Source organism: Ursus arctos, unplaced genomic scaffold (genome assembly GCF_023065955.2).
Source record: "Ursus arctos isolate Adak ecotype North America unplaced genomic scaffold, UrsArc2.0 scaffold_5, whole genome shotgun sequence".
Taxonomy (NCBI): Eukaryota; Metazoa; Chordata; class Mammalia; order Carnivora; family Ursidae; genus Ursus; species Ursus arctos.
The window spans coordinates 72,057,163-72,085,139 of NW_026623067.1; the positions used below are offsets into that span (position 1 = coordinate 72,057,163).

Sequence of the window (27,977 nt, forward strand, 5' to 3'; positions counted from 1 at the left end):
ATCTCCTGACTCTGTGTCCTTTCATTTCTACAAACTTTACGTATTATATATAATGCTTTCCAAAAAGTGTATGTTTTTTGAATGTGAAAACAAGATGTTCGTTGAAGAAATTTGAAAATTATAGAAACAAGAAGACAAAATAAAAATAATCCTGTAATGATTAACATTTTAATTTACTTTAACTTAGTCTTTTAGTTATTCATACGTGTATTTTCAAATTAAAATTGTGGTCATTGTATACTGCTGTTTTTTAAACTTTGTTTTTTTCACTCTTACTGTGTTGTTTTCATGTTGTATCATGTTGCTTAGTACTGTGAAGTTTGCACAGGCACAACAGAATGAAATAAAAGCCTACTTAGGTACTTTCTGCTAATCCCTTGTGACTTCCTGTGTGTTTTTCAGAATTCATTATATAAACAAGTAGAAGAAATGGAGCAAGATAGCCTTTTAACCTTGAATGTTGAACGCTTAAAAGGAACATATGGTCGTATAACCGTAATGTGGGAAGCTGATGGAAGTATTAGTGATATATTTCCTACCTCAGGAGTGGTATGTAATTTTTAAAATTATAGGAGAGTCACTTTTAAATTATAGTTACTATTGATGCATGGGACCTCCCTTATGGATGAAAGGTTTGAGTTGAACCATGTCAACACTGGATTCCTACTAATCACCATAGAGAGGGAATCAATTTAAAGTTAGTTTTAATATTGTGATTATTGTTCTTTTTTTCTATAATTCCAAAATTATCTGTAAAAAAAAAAAATCCCTTTTTAGGTTCAGTAAAAAGTTTTGACCAAATTATGGATGTATTACATTGTCAGAAAGATCAAATCAATCAAACTGGAGATGGAAACGTGGTTTCAAGATTTGGGTAAAATGGAAGCAGTAAATAGGAAACAAATTTATGTAGGATAGTCATATGTATGAAAAAGCAGATGAGAATTTTTGCGTATGTAGGTTGAGTTTCTTGTAGACTGTTTCTGAGATTGAGAGTTGCGGGTGGATTCCTGGGGAGACGCACCTATGAGGAAACAAGGAAGGTAGGAATGGGCAGAGGGGGACGTTGATCCCTGGATAGTTGCACCGGGGTTGAGTCTGTGAGGAAGTTCTGGAGCTGAGCTGGTCCTTTGGAGTTGTTTCCAGTTGGAGCAAGGAGGCTGAGATTTTGCATCCCTATTTTAGCCATCTGGGACCTCACACCACCTTCTTAGTGGGACATAACCTTGAGTGAAAGTTTACTGCAGCTGAAGGCAGTTCCCAGTGAGAAACATAAAAGCTGTTATTCCCACCAGCTGGGAGATGGGTACATCAGTCCCAAGAAGGGATCTGGGCAGAGGATCACTTTATCTACTATTGGAAGATAGTATAAAATTGGGACACAGGTTGAAGAATGGAATCAGACTGGATCAGAGAAGTAAATGATTCACAAAGAGAGAGTTTAAAGAACCTTTAGTTCCTAATTGGAAGATGGGTGGTCTAGACTCATTTGGGGTTTCATAGATTTATCCTTGTTTTTTCCCCAAATGCTTCTCTGAGAGTTCCTTTAAAAGGCCTCTCATGAAATGATCTCAAAAAAAGATGAATGTTATGGTCCAACATTTGTAGGTTTCTGTATCGTTTGAAAGGAGATTAGGGCTCCAGTGTCTTAAAAATGTTAGGGCAAATTTTATTGCATTGAATATTTACTTTACACAAGTTACCAAAACTATATATTCAACTATGTAAGTTGTATCTATCTAGTCTCTGTATGTTCTGAATTATATTTTCCCAATTAATATTTCTTATATAAACATGATTAAAATGATTTCTATTTAAATGCATAATAATATCTTAAGTGTAGACTATATTTGGAAGAATTAATTATTTTACTCAAGACTCAGTAAACTTTTTCTGTAAAGGGCCAGACAGTGAATATTTTAGACTTGTACACTATTACAGCTCTTTCCTAGATACCCAGCTTTGCCTTTGTATCTTAGTAAAGTGCTGGACAGTATGTAATTGAATGAACTTGGCTGTATTCCAGTAAAACTTGATGAAAAGGATTTTGCCAAAGAGTGGTAGTTTTCTGACTGCTGATTTTATTAATAAAGCTCTTGAGTTTATATCCTCAAGTGCCTTCTTTAGGTGGAGAGATAAGTGTCAACAAAATGGTCCTAGAATATTAGTTTGAATGATTGTAGTTTGTAGTCATGTTGCTAGAGAATAGGGTATAAGGTGGAGAGCAATTGGAAATGACATTCAAGAGCAGACGGAAGCCCTATCAGAAAAATCAATGCTCAGAAATCAGTTGTATTTCTATACACGAATAATGAGACTGAAGAAAGAGAAATTAGGGAATCCATCCAATTTACAATAGCACCAAAATTAACCAGAGACATAAAGGATCTATATTCTAGAAACTACAAATCACTCTTGAAAGACATTGAAGAAGACACAGAAAGATGGAAAAATATTCCATGCTCATGGATCGGAAGAATTAACATAGTTAAAATGCCCATGCTACCCAGAGCAATCTACACTTTCAATGTTATCCCAATCAAAATACCAATGACATTTGTCAAAGAACTGGAACAAGCAGCCCTTAAATTTGTGTGGAACCAGAAAAGGCCCCGAATAGCCAAGGAATTGTTGAAAAGGAAAAACAAAGCTGGGGACATCACAATGCTGGATTTCAAGCTGTACTACAAAGCTGTGATCACAAAGACAGCATGGTACTGGCACAAAAACAGACACATAGACCAATGGAACAGAATAGAGAACCCAGAAATGGACCCTCGTCTCTTTGGGCAACTAATCTTTGATAAAGCGGGAAAAAACATCCAGTGGAAAAAAGACAGTCTCTTCAATAAATGGTGCTGGGAAAATTGGTCAGCTACATGCAAAAGAATGAAACCTGACCACTCTCTCACACCATACACAAAATTAAACTCTAAATGGATGAAAGACCTCTATGTGAGACAGGAATCCATCAAAATCCTAGAGGAGAGCATAGGCAGCAACCTCTACAACATCAGCCACAGCAACCTTTTTCATGACACATCTCCAAAGGCAAGAGAAACAAAAGATAGAATGAACTTGTGGGACTTCATCAAGATAAAAAGCTTCTGCACAGCCAAGGAAAAAGTCAAAAAAACTAAGAGGCAGCCCACGGAATGGGAGAAGATATTTGCAAATGATACTACAGATAAAAGACTGGTATCCAAGATCTACAAAGAACTTCTCAAACTCAATACACAAGAAACAAATAAACAAATCATAAAATGGGCAGAAGATATGAACAGACACTTTTCCAATGAAGACATACAAATGGCTAACAGACACATGAAAAAATGTTCAAAATCATTAGCCATCAGGGAAATTCAAATCAAAACCACACTAAGATACCACCTTATGCCAGTTAGAATGGCAAAAATTGACAAGGCAAGAAACAACAATTGTTGGAGAGGATGTGGAGAAAGGGGATCCCTGCTACATTGTTGGTGGGAATGCAAGTTGGTACAGCCACTCTGGAAAACAGTGTGGAGGTCCCTTAAAAAGTTAAAAATTGAGCTACCCTAATACCCAGCCATTGCACTACTGGATATTTACCCCAAAGAGACAGACGTAGTGAAGAGAAGGACCACATGCACCCCAATGTTCATAGCAGCATTGTCCACAATAGCTAAATCGTGGAAGGAGCCGAGATGCCCTTCAACAGATGACTGGATTAAGAAGTTGTGGTCCATATATACAATGGAATGTTACTCAGCTTTCAAAAAGAACGATTTTTCAACATTTGCTGCAACATGGACGGCACTGGAGGAGATAATGCTAAGTGAAATAAGTCAAGCAGAGAAAGACAATTATCATATGGTTTCTCTCATCTATGGAACATAAGAACTAGGAAGATCGGTAGGAGAAGAAAGAGATAAAGAAAGGGGGGGTAATCAGAAGGGGAAATGAAGCATGAGAGACTATGGACTCTGAGAAACAAACTGAGGGCTTCAGAGGGGAGGGGGGTGGGGGAATGGGATAGGCTGGTGATGGGTAGTAAGGAGGGCACGTATTGCATGGTGCACTGGGTGTTATACACAACTAATGAATCATCGAACTTTACATAAAAAAAATAAAAAATAAAAATTAAAAAAAAGGAAAAAGAAAGGATTTCAGATGCCTTTTAGCAACTGTGGATTTGACTCGACAATAGAGGCACAGCAGGAGGAGAGAGATGCTTTGATTTGTATCTCTTTTTATCTTTCTCTCTTTACCTCTATTTTGGTTGATTCATTCTTAAATTATACATCTATTCAGCGTTTAACCAAAGGAAATAGCAATCCTGGACAATTTTTGTAGAGAAAAATGTTTAAACTAGTATGTCACCTTCTTTTATCTTTATAGATTTAAAAAAAATATGTTATCCAGGACTTAGACTCCCTGAGAGACTATGTATTCTATATTTTAATAGAATGTAGGCTTCAGGAAGTGATAATTTGGGTATATGTTTTATCAGGTTAAGTTTCCGTAATGATTTACTTTTTTTCTTTTTTTTTCCTAACAATCTTCTGTTTTTAATATGAGAAACAGTTAATGGATTATATTGTGTTGCTGAAATCGTCTCATTATTTAAGTTGTGGTCGATACTGAAAGAAAATTTAATCTTTCAAAATTCTTATTGCACAGTGATAATTACAAAATAAATAAAATCTTCTTTCTTTAAAATTTTAGATTTCATTTTCTGAAGGCCAGGCACTGTCTACGATCACTCTGACTGTTCTTGCTGATGATGTACCAGAGTTATCAGAGATTGTGAGCATAACACTCATTCGGATTACCACAGAAGGGGTTGAGGACCCATCAAAAGGTGCTACCATTGATCAGAAAAGAAACAAATCTGTGATAACGACTCTGTCCAATGACTCACCTTATGGCTTGGTGGGTTGGCACTCTGAGTTTCTCTTCGTTAGAGTAGCAGAACCTAAAGGTAAATGTTGTTAAATATTTTTCAGGTTCTAGTAAGTTTTATTGAGTAATTTAATTATAATGTTTAAGAGGAATATAAATCCCCTATATATAATATGTATATATACACACACACACACATATTTTAGTTTGACAGATCACAATCCTTTTTACTTTTTATTAAATTTTATGATCATGTAATCACTCAGCAATAGTGCTATAAGAAATGGGTGTACTCTTTTGAGACTTTACTGTCATAATAGAAATATTAATATTTTAGTCATTGCAATAAAGGTGAAGGGTTTTTATTTTACTTTCTCTTCTTCATCGTTTATTTATCTGTTCTCTTTCCCGTCTCAGATTCCTCTATATAGATTTTCAACAGTTATAGGGAACAATAAGCAACACAGTGAGATACATTTGGTGCTCAGGGTATTAACTGTTAAACCCAAAGCTGTAATTAGAATAATTTTTCTGTGAAGTGTAAGTAATCAGTCCCTATTTCCTTTAAGCTCAGTGCTGAGATCTTTGCCTAAATAACTATTCGTATCAGTTGTAGGATAAATAGATTTTTGTAGATAAAGGCCATTTGATTTATTTGAACAAATATATTTGAACATGTATGTATTTATTTAGAATATGCAATGTGTGAAGCCTCTAAAAGTTTCAGACAGGAACATGGACATCTTTCAAAGACCTTTTATTTAAATAGTTGATGGAAAAAATGACATGTAATTATGCACCTGGGCTTTTATGTCTGTATATATGGGAACAGAAGTGGTAGACTTAAAATATGTTCATTTGTTCATTCAGCAAACATTTTGATGCACCTAGTAAGTGCCACAAATTGTGCTGTGTGTTCTGGAAACAAAGACACAGTCTTAGGTTTTTAAGACCTCACAGACCAGTGGCGAAGATTGGCAAGCATTTTTTGGTCCATTTATATAGCAAAATTTAATTTTAAAAATCTAAAAAATGAAATAAAAAAATTGATGCTACAAAATACTTTGATCCTTGTGACAGACACTTCACTATAAGAACTAAATTACTTTTCTTCTAATGATTAAGTTATCAAACGATGACTTTGCATGTTTTTCATTTTTTTTGAGATTTTATGTATTTATTTATTTGAGGGCGGGGGGCAGAGGGACAAGCCGACTCCGGTGCTGAGCACAGAGCCAGATGCAGGGCTCGATCCCACGACTCTGAGATCATGACCTGAGCTGAAACCCAGAGTCAGACACTTAACTCACTGAGCCACCCTGGAGCCCCACAATTTTTCATTTTCAAAATCTTCTTAGCATTTGTAATTAGCTGTCAATCTGCACCTATGTACCTTCCTAAGATTTTCAGCCATTTTTGTTAAAGCTCATGTTATGTGCAATGTGGGAGGGTGCATTAGAGAACCTGAAGTGAGGATTTAAAACTGGGATATAAGGTATAGTGATTGTCAGCACACCTTTGGGGACAAGGGGGACAAAAGCACAAAATACTCCTGGGGGGGGGGAGTACATTAGGATAGTGCAGAATATTCCACCTGAATCCTTGGATCGGTATCAACTACAAATGGAAAATCTTGTTTACCTGAGACCTGCCTTTCTCACAGACAACACCACCATTCTTCAGTTACCGATTGTTCGAGATAGAGGACTGTTTGGGGCCATTGCCATTCATTTGATAGCTAAACCCAATTTCTTATTGCACGTTGATAATCAAGCTACTGAGAATGAAGATTATGTACTACAAGAAACAATAATAATAATGAAAGAAAACATAAAAGAAACTCACATCAAAGTTGCCATTTTGCCGGTAAGTTTAGGCTGCAATGAATAGGATGTAAAATAAAGGAAATGCTCTTAAAGATAAAAATTGATTTAAAAAAATGTGATGCTCTTAATGATAAAAATCTTTGAAAAGGTTGCTTTTCAATGTAAAATTGTGAGTACTCTAACTGGAGTATTGTTGGACCTTTGAAGAATTGAATTGGGATTTAATTATATGTCTGATTGGATCCGCTATTTTGTTGGTTGGTTAGTTTTAAACTAATGAGCGAATGAATAAAATGCCCAAATTAATCTGGTTATTTTTATTGTTGGTTTGATAGGGCAGTATTTTCATGTCATGATACAATTATTCAAATCAGGATTATTCTTTGGAGAGTTTAGATCTGGTTTTACTGGTCTCTCACATATATAAGGAGAAAAGTGTATATCTGTAATGATTCAGAAGAAGCTGAGAGTAGGGATGCCTGGGTGGCTCAGTCCGTTAAGCGTCTCCTTCGGCTCAGGTCATGATCCCAGGGTCCTGGGATTGAATCCTACATTGGGCTCCCCGCTTAGCAGGGAGCCTGCTTCTCCCTATGCCTGCTGCTCCCCCTGCTTCTGCTCCCTCCCTCTCTCTCTCTCTGACAAATAAATAAAATCTTTAAAAAAAGAAAAGGAAGCAGAGTAGTTAATAGTGTTATTTATAACATTATGTAATAACTAAATATTGTATATATTACAATAGTCTATATAACAAGATTAAAAATAAATATTATTAGATAAAGATAATGTTGAATAGTAACATTAGTGTTAGTAATAGCGTTATTAGTGATAGATAGTAGTGACTTGTAGAAAGGGCATTTTGGGAAAGACATGAGGGATGGGACAAAATAGAAGCTTCTTTTCCTGTTTGCTGTGTATTCTTTGTATCTTTTGAAAATTTTTATTACCTATCCAGAAGTAAAAACAGTTTTTTTTTTTTTAAAGATTTTGTTTATCTATTTGACAGAGAGAGATAGCCAGTGAGAGAGGGAACACAAGCGGGGGAGTGAGAGAGGAAGAAGCAGGCTCCCAGAGGAGGAGCCTGATGTGGGGCTTGATCCCAGAATGCTGGGATCACGCCCTGAGCCGAAGGCAGACGCTTAACGGCTGCGCTACCCAGGCGCCCCGTAAAAACAGTTTTTAAAAAGTTAATGAAAGTATAGGATAATGTCAAGATTTACAAGTCTGGAGCTTTCGCTGTTAAGATGTATGTAGCATTTACCGTTTCTCCTAAATTTCGGGGCATATTATATACATAAAACATATTGGATAAGATATGGTCAAAATTGTATGATGGATTTTTAAAAATTATTTTACTTGCTAATGAGTATTAGGCTTCAATTAAAAACTCACCGATAAGCTTTAATATCCCCTACGATTCTGAAGTTGTCTGTGGGAATGTATTAAAATATAAAAAGGAATCTTTTTTGTATATGTGAAAGAGCTACCCATTCCTGTGGGCCGTCATTTATTTCTCACTGAAAAATATCAGGTTTCCAAGGCAAATTCAGTGTATTTTTAAAAATAGAACATAATCTGTCCCCTGTTCTCCACCCACCCCCCACCCCAGGATAATGCTCCCGAGTTGGAGGAAGGATTTATTGTCAACATCACTGATGTATACCTGGTGAATTCTGACTTCTCTACAGAACAGCCAAGTGTGCGGAGGCCTGGGATAGAAATAGTTGAGATAATGATTGAAGAAAATGATGATCCCAGAGGAATTTTTGAGTTTCATGTTACCAGAGTGAGATAAACTTTAATATATTTATAGTAATACAGAAGCTTCTACCTGCTAATTTGGCCAATGTCATATAGTTTCTGCAAAATAATTGGCTTTGCTTCTAGATATTTATAAATACCTGTCTTAAAATTTGTCTTATAGACTAATTATTAGTTCTCTTTGTTAGACCAAAGGATTAAGCAAGTTTATTTTCATTAAATTTAAACCTAAGCATTCTAGAGGCGCCTGTCTGGTTCAGTCAGAAGAGCGTGCGACTCTTGATCTCAAGGTCGTGAGTTCAAGCCCCATGTTGGGTGTGGAGATTACTTAAATGAATAAATTAATTTAAAAACTTTTAAAAAATGTAAGAATTCTGAACACCTATTATGCATATTTATGTCCGATTATTGATTTCTACTTCGAAGGGTGAAATAGAAGAAGAAATAATAAATTTAGAAAGTGATGACATATAAGAAGTTAATTTTGTCTGGTATTTTAACTTATATTCTTTACTTAAAGGATATTGGTGGAGTTATTACTGCCTATGAAGTGCCTTCACCCCTGAATGTTCTTCAAGTTCCTGTAGTCCGGCTGGCTGGAAGCTTTGGGACAGTCAGTGTTTATTGGAAAGCAACGGTGGACACTGCTAGCTTGGAAGACTTTAAGCCATCTCATGGGATTCTTGAATTTGCAGATAAACAAGTATGCTAATCACGAACATATTAGCAATTTTTGGTTGTACTTCAAACATTTTATAGATATCCACCAAATGAATTTGCATTAGTGACTGCTAAATGTAGTATACTTGGTACATCAAGCCAAATAGAATTATTATTAGTTAACATGTTATAATTTATTAACAGACATAGGAAGAGAACATAAAGAGGCAAGAATCTCACCCTTTTCTGAACTCCCCCACCTGATTCTATTTTAAGCAGAATTAAAGGAGGATAATAAATGACTTGGAAATGCCTAAGAATGTATTTTAAAAAGTTCCTGGTGAACTTGACTATTCCTATGAATTTTAGGTTAATCTATTCTTTTTATTTCTTTTTTTTTTTTTTTTTGAAGATTTTATTAGTTTGTGAGAGAGAGTGTGAGAGAGAGAGAGCACAAGTAGGGGGAGTGACAGGCAGAGGGAGAAGCAAGCTCCCCACTGAGCAAGGAGCCGGATGTAGGACTTGATACCAGGACCCTGGAATCATGACCTGAGCCAAAGGCTGATGCTTAACCGACTGAGCCACCCGTATCTATTTATTTCTTAATGCTTATCAGTTCAGATATTTATTTACTTAGGGTTTGCACTAAAGGTGTGCATATTTATTACTGTTAATATCCAAAATTTTTTGTTATAATAAAAACAAGATTAAATGATTAAAATGATAGAAAAGAGACAAAATAATTAAAACTAGAAAAATTGAAAAACAGTATTTTAGATTTGTGCCAAAGTGTTCTCTAAGAGTTACAAGTCTTGCAAACTGGGCATTTTGTAATATGCAAGTATAAATGTTTTCATAAAATTTTAAATCAATAAATGGAAAAAGCATGTGAACAACCATGAAAATGTTAATAGCCTCAAATGGCAGTATCCACCCACATGAAGTCTGATTTTGCTGAGACAAATTTGTACAGTATGCCTCAACTTACTAGTTGCTGCTGAAAAAGAAACATACAGATCTAGACTTTCCTACACATAACGGTCTATGTTGTTAATATTTGAAATCATGAGTTTTTAACAAATTTAGAACTTTAAAACATTTCCTACTAAAAGAAGGTGAAATACAGATTTTTACACTAAAAGAAACAAATACATTGATTTTTCATTGAAATAGCCTTCCACCTCTACTTATATTACCAACATTTTATTTTGTGTATGAGGTTGGAGTCCTATTATTTAACAGAGTCAAGATCATCATTATTCTTAAAGTTAACATTCTCTAGGGGAGGTATTCTGTATTTTACAACATAGAGTTGAGGTGCAGACAGTTTTAATAAGCTTCCATTTCAAGACTTGATTTTGTTCAGGTTTCTGCCTGTGAAGATAAATCCACATTTCTCACTTTCCTCTTTCATTAAAGGTTTTAGGTAGATTTAGAGAGAAAAACTTCATTTTCTGGTAAACATCTTTGTCAAAATACTGGAATTTCCCTCTGAGATACAAGATTTTAAATGTGGAAATACAACTGGAATATTTTTTTAAAGGTTTATTTAATTGAGAGGGAGAGCACGTGCTTAAGTGAGCATGAGCAGGAGAGGGGCAGAGGGAGAGGGAGACAAGCTGGCTCCACACTGAGCAAGGAGCCTGATGTGGGGCTCGATCCCTGGACACTGAGATCATGACCTGAGCCGAGACCAAAGCTGGGTGCTCAACCGACTGAGCCACCCAGGCGCCCCGCAACTGACATATTTTTATGACCAATATGAAATCACAAGCTGGGCCAAGTTTTACTTATTTATAAGTTATAGAAATGTTTAACATGGACCTAGACAAATGAATGACATTCTGATCATAAACATGTAAGAACAGCAGATTTGGGTTTTCTTCCTACCTTTCTTTTACATTATAAGAGTGGTATTTGAAACCAAAGGGATTTATTCTAACTGCAGAAGACAATGGTAATTTCTATGGTATATGTTTGTGCAATTGTTATTACAGCCAGTATGGCATTTTAAATATCTTTGTTCAAGAATCGGGCTTTGTTGGTTTTTGCATACATAAAACTATATTTTATTACATATGTAATTTCCTTTATCTTGAAATAGACTGTAAATTTCTGACTTTGAAATACTTTATAATATATATAACTTTAAAATAGTATTATAAACATAACAGGACAAAAAGTACTTTTTTTGTACTATGTTTCTGTCAACTAAAAGTTTATTTATATATGATCAAAAATTGCTATTACATTATATCCTCCTTGCCTCTTGCCCTCCCTTCTTCCCTCCCTTCTCCTTTCCCTCCCTCCCTCTTTTCCTTCTTTCTTCCTTCTTTCTTTTGTAGGTTGCTGCAATGATAGAAATGACCATAATTGATGATGCTGAACTTGAACTCATGGAGACATTCAATATTTCCTTAATCAGGGTGGCTGGAGGTGGCAGGCTGGGTGATGATGTTGTGCTAACTGTGGTTATCCCACAAAATGATTCTCCATTTGGAGTATTTGGATTTGAAGAAAAGACTGTAAGTTATATATATGGGGGGGAGGGTACCCTCCCCTAGGCTTTTTTTTTTTTTTTTTTTTGCAGTTTTTAGAAGATGTCTTTCATTTTTAAAAAAACTATTACCCCTCACTTACGATTCTCTGCTCAAGAGTCCTTAGAGCTGGCTATTGAATTGAGGGCCGGTCCTCTCATCTAGTTTTGACAGTCACGAGTACTCTTACATCAGGTAATTACAAGGGGGAATAAAGTCTTCTTTATTGGGTAGCATAGACCAATATCTGCTTTTTGTCCATACGTTCTGTTCTCAGCCTGCCTTGCTGCCAGACCCCTATCCTGGTCACAAGGCAAGATTCTGTCATGGATCGAAGTGTTACACCCTAGGATACATTTAGCTGGGAGCGGGGGAGGAGGAATTTATTTTGCCCACCCTTCTGGTATTCTCTCTCGACTTATATTGAATAAAACACCACAGTCACCCCAGCTCAAGTGGTCGTATTTCTTCTTTCTTCCCTCTTACTTCCCCCTGGCTGTCTCCTTCCAAGATTTACAAGAGGGAAGCCAGTTATTATTATCACTTCAACTGCAGAGGAAGAAAAAAAGCTAAACCAATCATTTATGCAGCCAGATTTGGTGGCTAGTACTAAATGACTTCTACATCTTAAATATAAAATGAATTGTCAAGACTGTATCATAATTATACATGATGATTTTATGTGATAATTCTGAAGACTATCTTTCAAAGGAAATTCCAAGATGAAATAATCATAAATATATGTAGATAATTCTGATATACACAATTTTTCTGGCTCTATAGGTCACCATTCTCTTTATTTGATCACTTACAGGTAATCAGTAACTCGTCATAGATCATTTTAAATAATCAAACAGTTTGCTGTAATGCTCATTGTCTTTATTGTTCCTTGGATACAAGGCTAGACCTACAGCTTGCCCATTAGGGCTGGGCTTCCCAGATGCTTCAGTATTTAAATAAACACTAATAATTGCCTAATGATTTGATTATTGAAATTTCAATTTCATAAGAGAATGGGAACCATAAAAGGGACAGGACACACTTCTGCTATAGCCTAGTGAGACTCTCTTGTGGAAGGAATAAGGATAAGTGTTTGTAAGCAGTGGTAGATCGAAAGAGAGTGGCTGTGAATGTTTGCTCAGCAAAATGGAAAGTCTGGGAAACATAAAACTATTATTTTAGAGTGTTAAAAATTATCCATAATATTATTAACCTGAGATATGGACATCACTAATATTTTATGTTTCCAACAATGCTTTTTTCTTTGCATATGTGAAAAGAAATATTTTAATACATATAAATATGTAAATTATTATAACTTGTCTCTACTAGCTTCTGAGGTTTGATAAAATGTTTAGCGTTTCAGTCAAATCTTCAATGGGAAAACCTTAAAATAATGTTGTTGCTTTTAACTTGGTCATGCTTCTGGGCTCAGGCATTAGACTGTATGTTTACAAGCTTCCCTCACTGTCATCAGGGTAAATGAAGAGTTATATTGGTATTCGTAATTTGTTTATTCATTTTATGGGAACTGCTGTCATCAACTTTAGTGCATTCTTGGTGTGGGAACTGCTACCTTATTGTAATAACTTCGATTTCCAATTTTTCTTGTGATCTCAAAGTAAGAGTGAGGTCATCCATTCCCTGTGTTATTTCTCACAAGCCTTGTGACGGGGACACGAGTTGTAAAGCACTTTGAACTGGGCTGTACACTCAGTAGGTGTCCGTTGCTATTTTTATCGTTGTAGTATCAGGAGCAGCCCTGTGTAGCTCCTTCTTTTATATTCTGTTTCTTACTGCCAAAGGCTCTTGATAACACAGAATTCATCTTCTAACATGTATGTAAGATACGCAGTATTGTGCAGACAGCGAACATTTTGTTAGAATTATCTGATAAAACATTAGATTTAGAACGGAAGGATATTGAGGGAAGATTGTTCATGTAAATCTGTGAAATGAATAAGCTGCTCCCAAGGGCAATGTGGGAAGTACGCCAAAGCACTGGCCATAGCAAAGGCTCAAGATATCTGCTTGTGAAACCTCAACTCAAATGTTATTATCTATGGAAGCAAAAAGGACTTCTCTGTGGCTTATAAGTTTATAGCGGATCTCTCCTTTCTCCCTTTGTTTGCTTCTCCTTTACTATTTCTCTTCTCTGAGGAGTGGTGCGAACAGCAGTAGATGTGGAGTCAGAACACCGGAAGCAGAGGAGGCTCCCCTTCTCCAAATATGTGCATAGATCTAGCCCCCAGATTTCTCAGAGTTTCTGTGAGGCTTAAATGAGATAGAATATATGCCAGAACTGACATATAATAGAAGCTCAATAGTTGTTTTTTTTTTTTTTAAATTAGTTGGCTCTAAATCTCTTCTCTTGGCACCAGTACAAAATCTCATGAAAAAAACCAACAGCTTTGTATTAGACATTTAAGTGTCTGTCTTAAAAATGGAAAGCATTGCATTATATTTTTATATTTACACAACAGGTGGATATTATAGGCTCAGTTTGGACTTTGCTTCACAGAGTTAGTATATGTAATTCAGTTGAACCAGGTCTCTTAATCAGGATCTTGTGTAAAAATAAACGGTACAGGTAAATCAAGGTATTGAATTTCCTTCTCTCTTCATGTCAGGTTAATAAAACCTCTTTTAAATTTGGACTTACTAAAATTGACCAACTGCAGATAATTAGGAGGGCACTTTTGGTCTGTATTATGTGGGGAGCCTGACTACCATTAACAAAGATGCCCTAAATCCTACTTCCTTAACATAATAAGAGTTTATATCTTCTTCATACAAGAGTCTTACATCTGTGTTCCTGGTGGAGTCTTAGGGACACCTCTTCTGCAACTGGCATTTCAGGCATCAGATTTTTTCCTTTTGCGGTTCTGTCCTCCTCTACATCCTGGAGTCCTCAGTAGTCACCTAGCAAATGGGAAAAAAGGAATGTGGAATGTTTTGTGGGAAGTGGATGGCCAGACTAGGAGGAGCATACTTCATTTCCCATATGCTCTGTTGGCCAGAATTCAGTCACATGCTCCACCTAACGGCAAGAGAGCCCAGGAAAGGCCAAGCAGCAGAGTGTCTAGGACAAAAAGAAAGTAGGGTTTGGTGAAGATTTTTTTCTGCCACATGATTGTACCATGCCATGAACAGAGTTCCAAATTGAAAAGTTATTCATTGTAAATAGAAATAAGATGGTTTTTCCTGCTCCTTTTTTTCACCTAACTGGATTGTCTTTCTTTTAGGTAATGGTTGATGAATCTCTTTTGTCTGATGACCCTGATTCATATGTGACATTGACAGTTGTCCGGTCCCCAGGAGGAAAAGGAGCTGTTCGACTTCAGTGGACCATAGATGAGACAGCGAAAGATGATCTCAGGCCTTTGAATGGGACACTTCTTTTTGATGAGGTATAGTCAGCATCTGGACTCCTGTAGTTTTACTCGAACTTGTGTGTTTTTTTTTTTTCCCCCATAGTATTGCTTATGAATTCATATGATGGTATTTACTCTGTATCTGGAATATTTTTTAAATCATATGCACAATCACACACACACACACACACACACACACACACACACACAACACCCTAGATATCTGAAATCAAATTTAATTCAGACAATGCCTCCATTCCACCATGAGAACTACTCTTCTCTCAACATTTCCTCTCCTGATTGAGGACAAAACCAGTCAACCAAGCTGGACATCTGGGTGTCATCCCCATTTCCACCCACTCTGTAACTCTTGCATGTATTTGATCACTGGGTCTGGTCAAATTTCAGACAATTTAGAGATTATGTTAATTTCCCCCCGTTTTTCCTATGAAAAACTTAAATGGGATTTATGGTCAGAGCTAATTTTTTTATAGTAATTTGCTCTAGAAGCAGCGCGTAATTCTAAGGTACAAAAAGGACACACTTTAAAAATGCTTGTGGACATAAACATTATTCCACTAATGAGAACACCCAAAATTTGGCTCAATCTGGAAAATTTATTATTCCTCTCATTTGATGTAGACAGAGTCTCAGAAGACCATCGTATTGCATGCACTTCATGATACCGTGTTGGAGGAGGACAGGCATTTCACCATTCAGTTAATATCACTTGATGAGGTAGAAATATCTCCAATGAAAGGTAAGAGAAATTCACATTTTTATAACTTAAAAAGTAGATACTCAGAAAAATATAACCAAATAATCAATAGTTATAAAATTAAGTTTTATAATTCCTAAAATGTTTGCTAAAACATAAAGATGTCATTTTTTTCCCTGTACTACAGCCAAAGAATTTTTAAACTAAAATTCTAATGCCTGATATTAGTAAAGTCATATGTCAAAGATTTCATAATACTTAGCTGTGTGATTTTTTAAAAAGATGTTTATTGTAGTGATGTTTATAAAATAAAATGTGGAGGCTTACTAAATGGTCCATCAATAGGAGACCGGTTAAGTACGACAGAATACCATGTGAGTATTCAAATTAATTTAAGATTAATTACATTAATCTGTAATGTAATTAATTACATTAAGACTTAAAAACAATTATATGGGTAACTTGTGTTACAGGAAATTTCATAACATGTTCAAAGTTCTCCCATTTTTGTCATGTGCATGTTATAAATGTGTTTGGAATTATTTACTTGGAATGTTGATAGTGGATTTTAATTACCTATATTTTCTACACATATTTATAATGATGACATATGACTTTTAAAATAAAATATGATTTTATTATTTTTTATTTTTTTAAGGGTTTTTTTTTTTTCCTTTTCTTTTGACAAAGAGAGAGAGTGCACGAGTAGCAGATTGTCAGGCAGAGGGACAGGGAGAAGCAGACTCCCCCTTTTGAGCAAGGAGCCCGATGTGGGGCTTGGTCCCACGACCCTGGGATCATGACTCGAGCCAAAGGCAGCTGCTTAACCGACTGAGCCACCCAGGGGCCCAATAAAATATTATTTTAAAACCTAGCATATTACGTCTGTTACAGCCTACTATGTCTGTTTTCATCTGAAAGTCATTACTTCAGTGTTTTGACATTTCAGAAATAAGCATTGTAATTCCCACTGGCCTATGGCCCATACGAAAAATTTTTTCTTAGATCTGGAGAGAAAGGATTAATGTTTCTAAAGCGGTTGCATTGTGTCACACGTAAAAATAACCATAAAAAAATGGCCCAGCAACTTGGATATGAAAGCTTACTGACTGTTACATGCCTTCTTTGCCATCAAGGACTCCATCCTATGTGAGAGTCTGTGGCCAAAACAGAATTCCATGGCCAAAAAGATTGTCAAAATTGTAGTGAATATCACTGTACATACCTAATGTAGTTTTTTTTTTTATTTTGTTTTTTGTTTTTTACATTTTTATTTAGAGTACTTTCCAACAAACCTGTGAGGGAATCATATGATTGTACCATATTCTTCCATACATTTTAAGTTAGCTCAGTTGTCAACACCTCATTAAATGTCAGGATTGATGACATGCAGACTAACTAGACATAGGAATAAGAATATACCAATGGTTCAGGTTGAATCATATATTAATATAAAAAATTTGTAATATATTTCGAACTGTGACATACTTGGACATGACAAACCACTCTTGGTTTTATTAATCCATTGCTAAAGAAAGTGAGATTGCGAAAATTCAGTCCCTTGTTTCATGAAACCCTAATATGAACTTCTGGAAACAATTTTCTTCACGTTACTGCTGAGTTATAATATGAATACTCACATTACTTGGGATGATTTTTCTTTCCATTTATATTTGACACATTTTTATAAATGATTATAAGCAATTGTGGAGTCAGAAAATTAAAAAGTACCCAGAAATTCTTGCTTTTGCCACATAGCCAGTTGCAGTGAACTGCAGAACGGTTCCTGCAGAAGTGAATTAATGCAAATGGTAGAAGAGTACTCGCTTATCACAGGCGTGGTAGTGGAATTATTGCCCACTTTCTCTTGTCCCCTTTTGTTAAAATATGATCTAGGGCAAGTTATTTGTCTCAATGTCTTGAGTGCCTCAGTATGCTTAAATAATTTCATTGGTAAAATGAAGATAATGTTAGTACCTAATTTATATGATTGTAATGGCAATTAACTCAAGATTTGTATATGTGAAGTGCTGAGAATTTTGTCACACATCTACTAAGTGAATACATGTGTTTGCTACATCCATGTTATATATCAACTTCAACTTAGGTAGCGCATCCATAATCATTCGGGGAGAGAAGGGAACATCAGGAGAAGTTGGGATAGCCCCATCATCTAGGCATGTCCTCATTGGAGAACCCTCAGGAAAGTATAATGGAACTGCTATCATCAGGTAAGGGCTTCATGATTTTTTTTTTTGCTTAGGTGGAGATTTTGAAGTTTTATTTAAATCACTAGCATTTTATGCCATAAGTGCACAGTTCTTATTACATACATATTTTCAAGCATTGTCATTTTATATATTAGTAACATCCTGTGAAAAGTAGAAAACATTTTGGACACCAGTTGAGACATCTCCTGACCTGTCTTGAAGTTAGATCATGAAGAATATTTAGGAAAGTTCCTTCAACAAAAATGTATTGATCATACAGTTGTATATTGACCTCTCTTGACATTAGATCATGACTGCTTTTTGGGTGATTTGCACAACCCATGCCAAGAAAAACACCTAGAGTTAATGCCAGGAGAGCTGATGCTTTTGGACCTGTTCTGTCACTAACCATGTAAAATGAGAGAGTTGCTTCATCTCTGTAAGCTTGTGTCTTAGCTATAGAAGCATCCCTTTGAAAATCCTCTGGATCCACCATTTTATGATTCTAAGTGTTCTAAAATTAGGGCCTACTGTATAACGAAGTAGTATGATCACAGGCAATTTTGTTTAATACAGATTTTCTCATGAAGAGTGGGACAACTGTCAGTGAAGTAACTGAATTTGAGTTAATATTGTATCTTTTGGGTAGTTTTCCTTTAGTGTTGCATGTACGAAGTGCTGTTTTTTAGAGAACTGTGTGAGGTTATTCATATTTTACACCTTGTATATTAAATGAAAGGTCTGTGAATACTTTCTTTTAAATCCCTTTAAACCTTCTACTTTTAACATGTAGGTTTTGCCTGTGTTGTTGAGCAGATTTATACGCTCATATACGCTAATACTTGGAGTGTTACTATCCTGGAATCATAAAACTTTCTTTGGGTTCATAGTTGATAGATAAGGCTATATAATGCATAATGTTCTTGAAATAAATGAAAATTGTTGCTGAAAGACACAGAAAATATTTAGGAAAGATTACTTCAACAAAAATGTACTGATCATACATTTGTGTATTATAGCCTCGTTCGTGGCCCAGCGATCTGGGGGGAGATCACAGTGTACTGGAGGATAGTCCCTCCTTCTGTGGGAGAATTTGCTGAAATATCAGGAAAACTGACAATGCGGGATGGACAGTCTGCAGCAGTTGTAATAATACAGGTATCAATATGACTGGTTTCTGTTATGACCCTTTTGTGTGTGGGGGGGAGTGGTCGGAGTGGTTGGTGTCCCTGAGTTTCTTGTTGTTGTGGATAGGATAGTGGTTCTTTTTGTCTTTCTCTAGGCTTTGAATGATGATATTCCTGAGGAGAAGAGCTTCTATGAGTTTCAGCTTACTGGAATCAGTGAGGGGGGACTACTGAGTGGGTCCAGCGGCACTGCCAATATCACCATGGTGGCCAGTGACTTTCCCTACGGCCGATTCTCCTTTTCACAGGAGCATCTTCGAGTGTCAGAAGAAGCCCAAAGGGTAGAGTGGAAACTGTTTAAAATCTTAAGTATCATTTTTGGTTTTCATTTTGTGAGTGATCTTTTTTTACAAAGCTGGATTAAGTTTTAATTTAAATATTAAGACTTCATGTAGCAAGATATATTATGAGTGATCTTTAAAAAGTGTTTCCTTGTTCATATTCCAGAGTTTTCACAAATTAATTTGCTACTAACATCATTATTTTAACATATACTTTATAAACTTTTATAGATTTCTACATAAACATAACCCTGGTAAACATAGAATCTTTAGTTAGAAACCATAAAAATTAAGTATGAACTGGTAGATTAAACATCCAAATCAGATAAAATTTCTGATGTTCCCCTTCTTGCACAGGTGAACATCACAGTCCTCCGTTCAGGTGGATCATTTGGCCCCGTGAGACTCTGGTATGAGACCGTGAGTGGGACAGCAGAGGCGGGCTTGGATTTTATCCCTGCGGCGGGGGAGGTCCTCTTTGAAGCAAGGGAGATGGCGAAAAGTGTGCACATTGAAATACTTGATGATGGTCTTCCTGAAGGCCCAGAGGAATTTTCTCTAGTAATTACAAAGGTGGAACTCCGGGGAAGGTAAAGTTAAAAAAGAATTTTAGGAAAAAGAAAATAAAGAGAAAGAGAATGTGTTGTACAGGGATTAATACTGAACTTGCTCTTTTTCAGATTTATGTGAGAGTGGGACTGGGCGTAGTAGGGAAATTATGACAAAGACTAACTGTTAATTATGCAAACTTCTTAAAATATCAGTTTTCCCTGAAAGTTGAAAATATGTTGTTTTCATTTGACAATTCTCTCTTGGTAGTCAGAGAATTGAACATGGCTTATAATAATCAGGTAAGGAAATGGAAGTCAAAGTCAGCTGGCGTGATGGAATTTACTTTCCCTTCCCTTTATGTCTACACCTGAGGGCTGAGTGAGAACTTTGTCTGAAGGCCATTTCGTCTTCTGTGGGGAAATGAGGTGGTGTTTCAAGTGGGGAAAAGAAATGAGTCAAAGATAATCAGTTGTAATCGTGCACCATGTTTTTATTGAAGATCAAGGATTAACCATATTGAGGCTGTCTCATTCCCTGATTTAGTGGGAGTAGACTTGATTCATAAGGGTGGGAACACCTGAAGCATGCTGAAATACCCACAAGTTGAGTGGTCCAAGGAGCACCTCCGCTCTGACAGATGACACAAAACCCTCAACTAGAATAATTTTGCATTTATATAAGTCTTAAAGGAATTTTTCTTGTTCATGAAAATAGTTTTACATCTGTTATATGAATGCCATCCTTTAAAAGCTTTTTCTAACTAAAATATTTCACTGAGTGACTTACATAGGTAGAATATCTATCATTCCACGTGGAAAAAATACTGTAGGTTTGTGTACACGTCAAATCTTAAATTTTTCAGAAATGATTCCATTTCTGGCAATTGGAATGAAAATTTTTTTTTAAAGATTTTATTTATTTATTTGACAGAGATAGAGACAGCCAGCGAGAGAGGGAACACAAGCAGCGGGAGCGGGAGAGGAAGAAGCAGGCTCATAGCTGAAGAGCCTGATGTGGGGCTCGATCCCATAACGCTGGGATCACGCCCTGAGCCGAAGGCAGGCGCTTAACCGCTGTGCCACCCAGGCGCCCTGAAATTTTTTTTTTTAACTGGGAAAATAACTATTTTCTTCGGGAGTGTGGGCAGATGCTTAACTAATCTCAGAACTTCTGGAATTGCTTCTTGGGGCCAGTGGCCTTCATGGCTTTGAGCACGTTGAAGCTTACAGTTTGCTTAGGGGCCAGCACTTGCCCACTGTGACAGTGTCATCAATCTGGACATCCCTGAAGCAGGGGGACAGGTGCACAGACATGTTCTTGTGGCCTTTCTCAAAGCAGTTGTACTTCAGATGTAGCGGAAGTAGTCTCAGTGGATGACGGTGGTCCTCTGCGTCTTCATCTTGGTTACCACACCAGACAGAATCCACCCTCAGATGGAGACATTACCAGTAAAGGGGCATTTCTTGTCAATATAGGTGCCCTCAGTGGCCTTCCTGGGCATCTTGAAGCCCAAACTGATGTTTTTGTAGTATCACGGGGGTGTCTCCTTGCCAGCTTCTCCAAGCAGGAACCTCTTCTTATTTCGAAAGATGATTGGCTGGTCACAGCCAGTCTGTGGTAGGCACAGTCAGTCTGAATGTCTGCCATCCTCCAGCCACCTGAGAAAAGGAAAACTGGCAGTGAGAATGAATTTGAACTTATATTAAATGTGTTAAAATTTGAGCTCCAATTTTAAAACTCCATTTTAATGAAGTAAGTGAAATTTAGTCATTATCCCATTAAGTGTGAGATAACATCTGTGTTATTGACTAACTAGGACTTGGAGATTTTCCCCTCTGTGCTACCTTAAAAAAAAAAAAGCAATTCCAAATAAGTCTAATTCTGAGAAAACAAATTTTTCCTTCTAGGTAAATTTATAGGTTTCCTTTGATTTGACAAAGGAAAGTAGTATAATCTCATTTAGCCTAGTTGCTAGAAAATTCACTGCTTTGGTATTAATGTAATCAGCTAATCTACAGTCCATCTCAGACAACTGTTCACATTTACTTTTACCATTTAATATTTTAATCCCCAGTTTTCTAATTTTGCCTTATATATAATCTGATTTCAACCTTTTGAAACTATGTAGCATAAAAATACCAGGTAAATAGAATTTGAATATTGAAGAAAAGACTAAAATGGTTTACTGCCATTTTTTAGCTTCAGGAATTGAAGTGATATGAAACTCTGGAAGTCAAAATGTTTCTTCAGTGGGAATCATATCAATTAAAAAAAAAAGTGATTTCCTTAGCAGAAATATGTCATTAGCCGAGTAAACCACCATCTGTATTCAAGAATAGAGGCATTGATTGTAATCGGTGTCCACAGAAATATTTTCTTGTAGCTTGAGATTTCTGTAGTGCCACGACACCCATTTTTTTTCTTTAAAGTAACCCTTTCATTCTGTCCCTGATTGCACCGCAGTTCAGCGTGCATCCCCTGCCTTGGCCCATCTCTGTGAGATGAGTTTTTCAGTGCATTCCTAGCCCAGAGGTTCATTTTACAACTTTCCCCCAATTTCCTGATAGTCGTATTATCTTCCCATTGCCCAAGTTTAATAACTTTATATTGGTTTTGGTTTCATGCAGGCAGCGATAATTGGGAGCAACATAGAAGTCTATTTCAGACATCATTTCAGAGAAAAAAAGAGTATTTTAGTGTTGGGGATCTTTAAAAGTATTAAAATGCTTAATAGGGCTAAGTTATAGGAACTAAGAGGACCCTTCAGTTCATGCTCAGCAATTATGTACTCGTTTTCTTTTATTGTTATTTTTTCATGACTTTGCAAGAGGGTATGATTTTACCATCCGAGAAAATGGCCTTCAGTTAGACCAGCCACCTGAAATAGGAAATATCTCCATTGTCCGAATCATAATAATGAAAAATGATAATGCAGAGGGCGTCATTGAATTTGAGCCAAGGCATACTGCCTTTGAAGGTAAGTTCAGCAATCTTACAAATTTACCACTACTCTCTGAGTTACAGAGTACCTGGGCATGACACTGTCTGTTTGAATTCCCACGTGTAAGTGTTCTCCGTTTGCTCTGTGTGTGTACACGCATGTGTGTGCATGTATGCACGTGTATGCACATACACGTACACCTTTATATGTAGTTACATTTGCTTTTATATATTTATTTATTTTTTTAATCTATTTTGAGTTATGTTTGGGCAGTATTGAATCCCACTTGTGTATGGCAAAGCTGAATGGTAAGGAATAAGGCTTTAGAAAAGCTGTTTAACCTTAGAGTTATTGAAATGTTTATATTTCAAACATCTTCATGAATCTCTTTCTAATTTATGAAATAATTTCCTCTGTGACTAGAAATCAGTGAATATTCACTTTCTAATGAATAATGACTTTGAAGTTAGTCTTTTACTGGACTGCAGATGCAGGCGGTGTCTGGTCAGCTACTCAGACTTTCTGTGAGAGTCCCTAATAGCAGCTGCCCACTGTTCTTTGTTCTCTCCTCCTGTAGAAGCGGAATGCAGAATCGAGGGCTGTATTCCCTCCGGGGGAAAAAGAGGTGGCTGCTTTTGGGTTTTTATTCAAAGACATATGCCTTTCAAAACAAACATGTTATCCTCTTACTGCAATTAATTTATTGACCTCATTGTCTCTATCAAATTCGTTGGTTATCTGACCATTTTTAAAGTTCATCAGAAATCACTTTGGAGGGGCACCCGGGTGGCTCAGTCAGTTAAGTGTCTGCCTTCATTCAGGTCACGATCCCAGGGTCCTGGGCTTGACCCTCGCAGCAGGCTCCCTGCACAGCAGGGGAGTCTGCTTTTCCCTGTCCCTCTGCCCTTGCTTGTGTGCTCTATCTCACCCACTCTCTCTCTCTCTCAAATAAATAAATAAAATCTTAAAAAAAAAAAAAGAAAGAAATCATATTGGAATTGATTATTATTGACTTTATGGGTAAAGTCTTGGAAGACACCACCATTTTGTGAACCTCAGTCTGGTAAAAGACATGCTGCATTTTTTATACCAAGTAATAAATAAAGGACTTAGAATTTTTTTTTCTGTTCACTCATTTCTGTTTGATTCATTTTCTTTGGGGGGATTTGGAGCAATGCATATTTATAATTATAATGTAAATTCAGTACTATTAGCCATAGCTAATATGAACTGTTGACTAATATAAGCATAGCCAATGTAAACTCTATTAAATGATATTTTAATTTAGAGGTTAACATAGCTTAAGAGCAAAATAAATTCTTGAGAAGAATTTTTAAGTTGAAATTAAACATTGAGGATACATTTTCAGATTCTCAAATAGATTTCATAGGAAGTTAAACTGGATTTTTATCTGGACTTTTAAAAAACATTCATATGATATAATTAACATGAACTTCAATTATTTATACTACTTATGTTTCCACTAAATGTAGAAGCAATCCAGAATACTTTCCTTTGAGTACATATGTTTTAAGTATTTTTCATGTTCATCTAGTATTGCTTTGGAAAGCAAGGATCATTTATTTCTATGTAGCATATAGAGGAAGAATACCTGTGCTAATGCTTAAATAGGTTATTTCAGTTCTAATTTATACTGTTCACTATAATTTTCAACTTATGACAGACTGTATTTCTCATTAAAAGCAAGTCTTGAAATTGTCACTAATTTTTTAAAAGATTTACTTATTTATTTGAGAGAGAGAGTGTGTGTGTGTGTGCGCACGCACCCTGGGGGAAGAGGGGCAGAGAGAGACAGAGAGGGAATCTCAAGCAGACTCCCCACTGAGCAGGGAGCCTGACACAGGGATCAGTCTTACCATCCTGAGATTATGACCTGAGTCAAAATCGACAGTCAGACACTTAACTGACTGAGCCACCTAGGCTCCCCCTAATATTTTTTAAAGTGATAAATGAACTATGGAAAAAATGAGAACTTGCATTGTACTGTTATATTTAATTGCTAGGTTTAATTTGACTGAATCTTATAAAAGCTAGTTGTTTGTGTGGCATACCAATTAACTGCACATCCCTGCTCCAGTGGAGGAAGATGCTGGCATGATCATGATTCCGGTGGTGAGGCTGCATGGAGCTTACGGCCGTGTGACTGCTGATTTCATCTCTCAGAGCTCCTCTGCAGTTGCTGGTGGTATCGATTATATACTGCATGGCAGCTCAGTGACCTTTCAGCATGGGCAGAACTTAAGTTTTATAAATATCTCCATCGTTGATGACAGTGAAAGGTAATACTATTTAGTAATGTCGGACATAATATAGGCATATGTAAAGCATGATTACTGTGTCCCAGTCCTTACTTATGTTTTGCACTGATAATAGAATTTTAGATTACACATATGCCCATTAAGAAACAAGTGAGAGACTTTTGGGGATTCTGGGGTAGGAAAGAAGGGATTGGGAGACCATTGGGATTTTGTGTCACTTTTTCATATAGAGGGAAATAATAATTTTTGCTCTTTTATATTTGAGAGGTCTAATCAGAGCATAGAAACATCCTACCATTCACTTCCTTAATGCATTAAGCAATTCAAAAGAAAGGAATAAATTCTAATAACTATTGCAGGTTATATAGTATTGAAGTTGATCATTCATGCTTTTAGTTGAGCACCCTCTTCTTACCATTTGGTGTATGAATGCTGTGCCTTGAATATGTATGACCAATTTGGAAAATGACTAGTTATTTGGATCTTAGAAGCATTTTAATATGTTTAGACTCACAGAATTGCTCCTTCTTACTATGCAGTGAATTTGCAGAGCCCATTGAAATTTTGCTTGTTGGAGCTACTGGCGGAGCGGTCCTTGGGCGCCACCTAGTGAGCAGAATCACAGTTGCCAAGAGTGACTCTCCCTTTGGCGTTGTAAGGTTTCTTAATCAAAGCAGAATTTCTTTTCCTAATCCCAATTCCACAATGATTTTATCCTTGCTGCTGGAGCGGACTGGAGGACTCTTAGGAGAGATTCAGGTAGAGTTATTCTTCCCATGGTTTTCAAAATAATTTTGATAGGGGCGCCTGGGTGGCACAGTGGTTAAGCGTCTGCCTTTGGCTCAGGGCGTGATCCCGGCGTTATGGGATCGAGCCCCACATCAGGCTCTTCTGCTATGAGCCTGCTTCTTCCTCTCCCACTCCTCCTGCTTGTGTTGCCTCTCGCTGGCTGTCTCTATCTCTGTCGAATAAATAAATAAAATCTTAAAAAAAAATAATTTTGATAGATTGAGTAAGGAGTTGGATTTTCTTATTCTTCAAATATATTCATTTATACACAATCAAAAATATTTATTAATTACTCACTGGGTATAAAGTGGCTTCCAAGTCCTATGAATTACATAAAAATATATGAGATATAGCTGTCATCGGAACTCTTGAGAGCAAGTTAGAAATGAGATGAAGAATTCTGATAAAATGCATTAGTTCAAGTATTTGTTGAGTGCTTTCCATGTGCCAGACCCTCTTCTGGGCACTGAGAATACATCAGTGAATGAGACAGACGTCGTCTCTGTTCTCTTAGAGTTTTCAGAACAATAAGCAGATAAAAAGAAAAAATATGTGATAACACTTAAGTGCTCTGCAGGGATGTCAAATTGAGAAACACAATCATGAGTGACCCATTGACTACTCTAGATGGTGACGTTGTGATATTTAAGCTGAAAGCTAGATACTGAGAGATGGTCATGTAATTGTTAGAGTGCTGAGCCCTTTGGCAGAAGGAATAGTCAGTGTGTATCTACAAGCCTGGCATGTTTGAAGTCTGGAGGGTTCCATGCAGTAGAGGACTTGGAGGGGAGTGGGTGTCAGCACAAGATCCATCAGAGAGGTCAGTAGGTGTTTGAGACAGAGACCCTCCTAAGCCAGATTAAAGGGCACTCTAAGTGCGAATAGGATGCCATTAGAGAGTCTGAAGCAGGGGAATGGGGTCGATGTCACCCGGTTGCCATTTTAAGTAGCTCACTTAGGACTGCTGGGGGGTGGAAATGGAATATCAAGAAGCCAGACTAGAAGCAGGGAGGGCAGTTAGGAGGCTCTTGCCCTCTGTCATCCAGGGCAGAGTTGACAGTGGTTCTGATGGGTGCAGATGGGATGGTGAGAAGTGAATAGACATTGAGAATCTTCTGGAGGAAAAATTCTCTGGGCAGTGGAGGTCGAGGCAAAGAGGAATCAAGAATAACTGTTAAAATTTTAGTTGAGCAACTGGTTAAATTTCCGTTGTGTTTACTGAGATATCCAAAAGCTTGGCGGAAAATCGAGAGTTCTCTTTTGGTCTTGTTCATTTGAGATTGGACATCCCAGTGGACATCCTAGTGGGGAGTCGGGCGGGCAGGGGGATATGTGAGTACTGGCTGTGGGGAGGTCAGAGGCTGCTGACACATGTGAAGGCATTTGAAACCATGTGGCCTAAGGAGTGTGGATGGGGATGTGAAGGATACAGCCGGAAGTCCCGGGCTGCCAGCATTGAACTATCTGAGGAAGGGGAGCCAGCATAGAAAATTGAGATGTAGGGCACCTGGGTGTCTCAGTTGTTAAGTGTCTGCCTTCGGCTCAAGTCATGATCCCAGGATCCTGAGATCGAGCCCTGCATCGGGCTCCCTGCTCAGCAGGAAGCCTGCTTCTCCCTCTTCTTCTGCCCCTGCTTGTCTCTCTCTCTGTCAAATAAATGAATAAAAATCTAAAAAAAAAAAAAAAAAATTGAGATGTAAAGGCAAAGGGGAAGGTATGTATCATGGAGGCCATGAAAGCCAGGATGCTGTGTTTCAAGAACGAGGAAGTGATCAGCTTTGCCCAGTGCTGACGAAAAAGAAACAAAGAGAAATTCCCAATTTTCTTTCCTTGTAGATATGAAAAGTGTATAATTTTATATTATAGAAATGTTTAAAATGCATTTATTATACAATTTTGTTTCTTGCAACAGTTTATGAAAATGTATGTTCATTTTACGCTAGGAATTTATTTAAGTATAGTTAGAGGAAATTGCACACCC

At 36.9% G+C, this 27,977-nt stretch overlaps 1 protein-coding gene and 1 pseudogene across 1 annotated transcript in view; one reads left to right on the forward strand and one right to left on the reverse strand.

The window, feature by feature from the left end:
• ADGRV1 (adhesion G protein-coupled receptor V1) overlaps positions 1 to 27,977 on the forward strand; it is a 508,055-nt gene that overhangs the window by 154,990 nt on the left and 325,088 nt on the right. The window contains exons 53-67 of the mRNA XM_026498632.4: positions 403 to 549; positions 4,708 to 4,963; positions 6,548 to 6,750; positions 8,317 to 8,493; positions 8,989 to 9,171; positions 11,474 to 11,653; positions 14,911 to 15,075; positions 15,682 to 15,799; positions 17,865 to 17,988; positions 18,987 to 19,125; positions 19,250 to 19,435; positions 19,793 to 20,025; positions 22,816 to 22,964; positions 25,027 to 25,228; positions 25,747 to 25,966. Coding sequence (XP_026354417.4) covers positions 403 to 549; positions 4,708 to 4,963; positions 6,548 to 6,750; positions 8,317 to 8,493; positions 8,989 to 9,171; positions 11,474 to 11,653; positions 14,911 to 15,075; positions 15,682 to 15,799; positions 17,865 to 17,988; positions 18,987 to 19,125; positions 19,250 to 19,435; positions 19,793 to 20,025; positions 22,816 to 22,964; positions 25,027 to 25,228; positions 25,747 to 25,966 — 2,682 coding nt within the window. The remainder of the gene's footprint in view (positions 1 to 402; positions 550 to 4,707; positions 4,964 to 6,547; positions 6,751 to 8,316; positions 8,494 to 8,988; positions 9,172 to 11,473; positions 11,654 to 14,910; positions 15,076 to 15,681; positions 15,800 to 17,864; positions 17,989 to 18,986; positions 19,126 to 19,249; positions 19,436 to 19,792; positions 20,026 to 22,815; positions 22,965 to 25,026; positions 25,229 to 25,746; positions 25,967 to 27,977) is intronic.
• LOC123001031 (40S ribosomal protein S11-like) lies at positions 21,149 to 21,634 on the reverse strand (annotated as a pseudogene).